This window comes from Arachis duranensis, chromosome 10 (genome assembly GCF_000817695.3).
Source record: "Arachis duranensis cultivar V14167 chromosome 10, aradu.V14167.gnm2.J7QH, whole genome shotgun sequence".
NCBI classification, from domain to species: Eukaryota; Viridiplantae; Streptophyta; class Magnoliopsida; order Fabales; family Fabaceae; genus Arachis; species Arachis duranensis.
This window is the reverse complement of record NC_029781.3, coordinates 43433710-43440544: the sequence shown is the minus strand read 5'-3', so window position 1 is coordinate 43440544 and position 6835 is coordinate 43433710. Positions and strand designations below refer to the sequence as shown.

Below are 6835 nucleotides of genomic sequence, written 5' to 3'. Positions count from 1 at the left end.
CTTTGTGTTTTTAACGTTATGTGATTTAGGATTTAGTCTTGATGGGTTATAAAAGGAATGATGAAGGATCGAACACGGTAAATCAAGGATTTTTCAACTGAAACTGTGTTTTGGATTAAAAATATTTTTATCATTTTTAATTAAAAAAGCTAAAAATTAGAAAATATCATTTTCAATTTTGCACTCTTTTTTAAAAATATTTTCACTGAAAACAATGTAAAATTACTCAACCAAACATATTTTTATATTTTATTTTCATTTTCGTTAAAAATGAAAATGGCCAAATCAATCAGCCCATTATATTTCCAATAACATTGCTTCTAGTCCGCTATTGGCAGTAGGTTTATGGGTTTTTTGTGCTGCTCATAATCTGCGACAAAAGTCTGTCTAGTAGTTTACGTATAGCGATTTATATAAAAGAGTTAGGATCGGGATGTAATGTGTTTTAAAATGTTACATTTGCATAAATTTCTCATTCAATTATTTTATTCATGTCATTTGCCCCCAAAATTAATTATTTCTAAAATCATCCTACAAATGCAAATCCAATCACATTGTTAAAAGATAAGTGATCAAGATCAACATGAAGCAATATGTACCATTGAGTGAAATGTTTAAGATTTCTATCAAATTTGAACCTAAAAAATATACAACTATCACAGTCCATATTATGAGCGAGTCTAGAATCTAGTTGATCAAAGGCAAAAGCACAATCATCTAACATCAAATATGGAGCTTCATTTCATGACTTTGTAGTGCACAAATGAGTTCTAATCTGAAGTAAGGTATTTTCTGAATGGTAAATCCCTCTACGAGTTGGCCAAGAGACTAGGCAAAAACCAAGCCATTCCAATCTCATTCATAAACCTCTAATCCCCGGTGAATTAGCAGGCCTAATGTGTATTTCTGTAAGGCGGTGAGTGAGTGAGTAAGTAAGCGAGAGTGAGAGAGGGCACACGCTACACAAAAATGACTTCGAACTTGGCACATGGACTGCTTTCCAAGTGAGACGTGAAATCCGCATCCCCGTTGAAGCTGAAGGAATAAAGTGCTTGCCTCTGCGTCAGGCCGACCGGGTATACTTTGTAAACTTTTAGTTCGTTTCCTCCGCTTAGAACTTTAGGTCTTTCTGGCTTCCATACAGGTTCATGATTCAGGGATCTGAACTTCAAAAGAATAGCATTCTTCAATGCTTCCAGAGTTAAATTGTTTGACCTGCCAAATGGCATCAAAATAATGAGTTCTCATATGAGATGACATTCTTCTAGAACAGACGTAAGCAATTGGTCTGATCAACAACATATTCAGAGTGAATCGAATCATGTCCTTTTAGCTCCTAAACTTTAAAAATGTGTAAATCAACCCCTGAAGTTTTCAAAATGTGCATTTCACCCAAAGTAAGTGTAATTTACCCTTTGGAACTTTGGGGCCATGAACAACTCACCTCCTTGAACATTTTTAAATATACAACTGTTAAATCCTTATTAACAATTGATGGAAAATTTGTCAACAAGGTCAATCTACTCAATTTGAGAAAGTTCAGAAGTTGATTTGCACATTTTAAAAAGGGTAAAATATATTTTTTGTCTTTGAAGTTTGACAAAAGTTTCAAAAATACCCCTAAATTTTATTTTGTTTCAATTTTGTCCTAGAAGTTTTCGATTTGTATCATCTATACCCCCTGGCCGCTAATTTTTCAAAAAATTTAAGACCAATTCAACAACAATTTTATAAAAACAACCTTCAACACAAGCAAATCAAGCATAACTTTCATGCATTTTTGTTGGATTGGTGTTAAATTTTTAAAAAATTTAGCTATCGGAGGTATATTCGATGCAAATCGAAACTTTTGGGACAAAATTGAAACAAAATAAAATTTTGGGGTATTTTTGAAATTTTTGCTAAACTTCAAAAACAAAAAATATATTTTACCCTCTTAAAAACTAAGGGGCTAAAGTGCGCACGACTACAAGGGTAAAATGCAATTAACTCACAATCAAATGACATTATATTTTATACTTCTCATGATTGTCAATAAATCAAGGGATGCCATCAAATCTGATGGAAGTCTAGCGACAACAAAATCTGATTGTACTTTATACGAAAATATAGCATAATGAGTGTTACTACTAAACAAAATATTATACCTTAAGTAAATGGACTCCATTTCAAATCTTCCCCTTTCCCTCACATAGATATGATATACAGTTTCTGACCCCCGAGTGCATTTGCAAGGACGCTTCTTGAAGTCCGGGCTCTTCTCTTCCTTCTCTCTGATAGTGGTGGCCAAGTGAATGCAAAGACGACAAGATGAATGCACGGCTGCCATATCCACAAGGGCCTTGAAAGAATCAGAGGGGCCCTCATACTTCCACCTACAGAGAAGAACACAACATCCATTCACATTTGGAAATACATAAACCCTAAGATTTATTATTCAGAATCACATCATGAAACTCGCTGATTTTACATTAATCACCAATTGAAATGATGCTAAGTAATTAAAGGAAATGAAAATGACATGCTATAAAATGATGGTCTTCCAATTTACCTCAGTGATTGATTAAATGCTTCAGGATTTTCTGCTAGATATTTCATGGTTTTGGCTACAGACTCAACATCTTGTATCTCTTTAATATGTAAAATTGACCCAGGAGCAGGAGCAAAATCCTGAATATTTGGAGCACCAACAACCACAGGAACAGTTCCTGACATAAAAGAAATCAATTTCCAGAAGCAGCACCATCACTGAATTGTGCGAAACATTTCAAGAAACCAAACCTAAATGTAAAAAATATTCCATATATGGAAATGCACAACTCTTCTACATGTAATACTCATGTTGGAGCATCCAAATGCCACAATATGACCTGGCAGCATATTATCACAAATCAGATGAAGTTTGGCCTCAGGAAATTATTTTAACTATAGACTCCAGACAGGATTCAAAGGATGGCTTGTGGATACAGGAAAGAAATACCATAAGAGATGGAGGGACAATTCTAAAGGAGTCGTGAGATGCTTAACCAATTTGCGGAGTTAACAACAATGAACAGTGTGTGGGGAGAAGATCCTGAGATCCTTTCAGGACCATGCTAAATAGGAGTGAGGTGCAAGTACTGTGGAGGGGAAAGTCCGGGAGGCAAAACTTTTTTCTTTCTTTTTCTCCTTGGATCATACAAACTAATCCTCATTGGATTCAGCTCTGTTTTTATCAATATACAAGAGTTTTCTCCTTCATTATCTTATTCTATTACCGGCATCAATCAACTACAAATGTCACCCCACACACTGTTTAAAGTTTCGTTAACCACTTCAAATATCTCTAAATTATATTCAAGCACAGATTGGCAAATAATTTGAAGGAACAAACTCGAGACAGTAGATTGGGCTCAACAAACTATTAGTCCAAGAAGCATCACATAAGATGACTCATTTAATGTCGGCAATATCTACATTATCCACCGCTTAAGGACCACATGATCTATTAATTTAAGTGTGAACAACTTGTCATCATTAATATCCCTCAAGTTATAAAAAATGGTGCACTCAATTGCAAACAAATTTTCAAATTGCATTTCTTGGAAAACAATGTTACTAGATTGCAAAGAAAACCAGAAAATGGGATGCAAGAATCAAAGGTTTCAGAACCCCATGGACAACTAGTGCTACATAATGATGTTGCATAATGCATACCTAGTAGATACAATATCAAATAATGTGAAGGAATGATAAATATATTTTCATACCAGCAACAAGGGATTGGAAGAATTTTTCAGTTACATAATCCTCCTCATTAGAATTTTCAAAGGCTAAACTAAATTTGTAGCGCTTCAGGGTTTCCACTTTGTCCACTGCAAGAAATTAATAATAATCATTAATACATCATTGTATATTCATTGAAATTTGGAAGTTATCACCGTAAAGAGGGGAAAGTTGGACCAATTTCAAAATACTTCTAATTAATGATAAATCAGTCAATCACCTACTAGATTTAAATTTATCAATATTAATGATAAGTTAAGACTCATCAGATTGTTGACTACGTCTAGATTTAAGTTTGATTTCCTTATAATGAGTATGTGTAGTAAAACACCATCAACATTAACAACAACAAAATCCAAAACACAATTGTAAAGATAAGATCCAAATAACAGAGAATTTAATTAGAAATGTGCAGAGACAAATTTCAGAACCTAGTCTATAATGTGAACAACTAAGGTACAGCTTAAGCATTAACAAGTTTTTTCGGTTTAAGAAAAAGTAGAGAACCTCTGACTTTAGTGACATACATGCAAGATCTATTAATCAAATTTCAAATGTTTTTTGAATGTCAATTCAGCTCAACGTAATAGACCAGTTGGTGCTCAATTGTGGTTTGAATTCTAATGGTTCCGATTAGAGAGCATTTTTTCACATTGAGAATTTATGTAGAAAGCGTTTGCGGCCACATAAGAACCAGGTCACAGTCTTTTGAGGTTTAAGTACAGCAATCCAACCACTTTCTTCCCTCATTTGTCAGACAAACTAGCCACACCAACATTAATAAAGAAAGTACTATAGCATAAGCATAACTGTGTATATTTAAAAAAGTCACCATCTAAGAGGTAGAAGGGCGAACAATAATGGGGACAAAAGACATCAATGTTTTAATTTATTGCAATTATTAGAATGTACCTCTTCCATCATGGTTCCTATGACAACCGCCATAAGAATCAATCTTGATGTTTTCTTTTTCAAGGGCTTCAAGAGCTTGCAACCGAAAATTTCGAGCACCACAATTAGAAATGAATGCAGCTGCTAGAGCACTTTCACTTTTTGGCTTCACGGGTGCCATGATGTCATACTCAGCCCATGAGAAATATCCAACAGGAACATCAGATGATAGACTGGTTGTCATTACAATTTTATATCCCCTCCTAGAACATAGCGATGTTGAAATATTAGTTCATTTATTACACTATTTTTAAGCTTTTGAAAGGGAACATGCTCCAGCCTCTACACCAAATAGAGAACACCAAAGAAAGAAGAAACTCAATTGAGAAAAATAAAATCGTATACGCACAGTAATAAGTATTATGCGTTAATTATAACATGCAATGAAAAGTAGACAGTCACCGAATTGATTGAAACCCTGTACCACATAGCATATAGGTTATGTTCAATTTCATAGGATCAAACTCCCGAGCTTTATGTTTGCCCTCCTTTAAGACATAGTAGAAACTTTGTTCTCTACTTTACATTACCCACACTAGCCATATACAACGTAAATTATCAAACCTAATGACTCAGCACTTTATATTCGTGCTTACCCACCGTCGTGCCATTGCAAGATTGTTCTCTGAGTAGTATTGTGCGGATTCCATCGATCGTAACACACTAGCTGTTCCAGATGGTTGAGGTAGCCCAAATGCAGCATCAGGTGTCCTATCCCCATCATAACCAAATTTGCATCCCACCGCACATGATTTCCACTCCTGAATTGCATGAACTAAAAACTTCAGACAGACAGGAACAATCACACGGACTTTAAACATTTAGCAGGTGGTTACATACACGAACTTTTTGCAATCAACAATCAAACATGCCAACAAAATAGCATTGTAGCCGCAAAGAAATTCTTCAACATCACCCACAACAAGGAAGTAGTGAAGTCTACAATCAGTGCTAGAAAACATATACATCCACAACAATTGTGATCAAGTACCAACAATTGCAATTCATAATATTGGCTACATATATTTCAAATTTGGATTTTGTTGCTTTCTCGTTTATAATTTATAATCAGCTTGGTTACACTTCCTCATAAAATCCGTGACAGATCATGCCTCACAAAATCAGAATATCTAATCTTTGTCTGCCTCAGAAATCATCCTTTTCACATACAATATCTAAGTATAAGCAGCTCATATACAATATACAAATTCAAAACCTGCAAAGTAGATCCATGCTTCTAACAAGCCGATATCCAAATAATATAAAAACTATACTAATTAGAGCAGAATGTGCTTGGAACTGCATACACTAATTTACTAACTCGTGAATAAACGAATAGTTAACTACCCTTTCAACCAAATGTGTGTCTAAATTTGCAAATTTCGGAAACCAAAAAAAAGAAACATGCTATAACATACATACAATAATCTCTGAACAACAACTAGCTATTAAAAACTTCTATCAAATCAAAGTTACAAAAGAAAGATGGAAGAAAAAGAACTAAAAAAAGAAGAAAGAAATTGAAACCTGGTCAGCTCCAGTGACATAAACAGGTTCCTTGTTAAAATCCCTTTCATACGTTACAGAATCTTCTCTCTCCAACCACTCTTCGCAGCTCTCCGATTCCGAATTCTTTTTATTAGTTCTACCAACAAGCAAACCAAAATCTAAATCATCAGCACCATCCACCACGGACGCAGCACGTGACCGGTAGAAAAAGTCAGTGACCATAGCTGCGTTCTCCGCCATGTCGAGCCTCCCTAAAAACGCGATCTCCGCAATGACCACAAGTGCCACCACAAGAGGCATTAGATTCGAACATTTCCGCTTCGGAAGCAAACCCGATTGAACCGATGAAACCGGTAAACCTTCGTGAGTTGACTCGGTTCTCGAGCCTCGCAGGTTCTGCACGAGACCCATCAATCAACGGATTCTAGCTCCAATTTCTCGATTCCTTCAATTTCCAATTTTAAATTGGCCGGAAAATCCGATTGGGGATGGAAAGGGAAGAACTTGGTGCCGTTATAGCTACGATTTCTAACCCACTTTCTACGATTTGAAAGAAGTGAGGGAAGAAGGAAAAAAATGAAGACTTGTAATTTTTTTTTTTTTTTTGTCA

At 35.2% G+C, this 6835-nt stretch overlaps 1 protein-coding gene across 1 annotated transcript; it reads right to left on the bottom strand.

Moving 5' to 3' along the window:
- Nucleotides 1-718: 718 nt before the first annotated feature.
- Nucleotides 719-6829, bottom strand: LOC107469717 (glycoprotein 3-alpha-L-fucosyltransferase A). Its single transcript, XM_016089098.3, has 7 exons — nucleotides 6244-6829; nucleotides 5317-5477; nucleotides 4678-4919; nucleotides 3750-3854; nucleotides 2552-2708; nucleotides 2148-2375; nucleotides 719-1215 (listed from the first exon to the last, which is right to left on the bottom strand). Exons 1-7 carry the CDS (start codon nucleotides 6634-6636, stop codon nucleotides 960-962), a joined length of 1542 nt encoding a protein of 513 aa, XP_015944584.1. The 5' UTR covers nucleotides 6637-6829; the 3' UTR covers nucleotides 719-959.
- Between the last annotated feature and the right edge of the window lie 6 nt (nucleotides 6830-6835).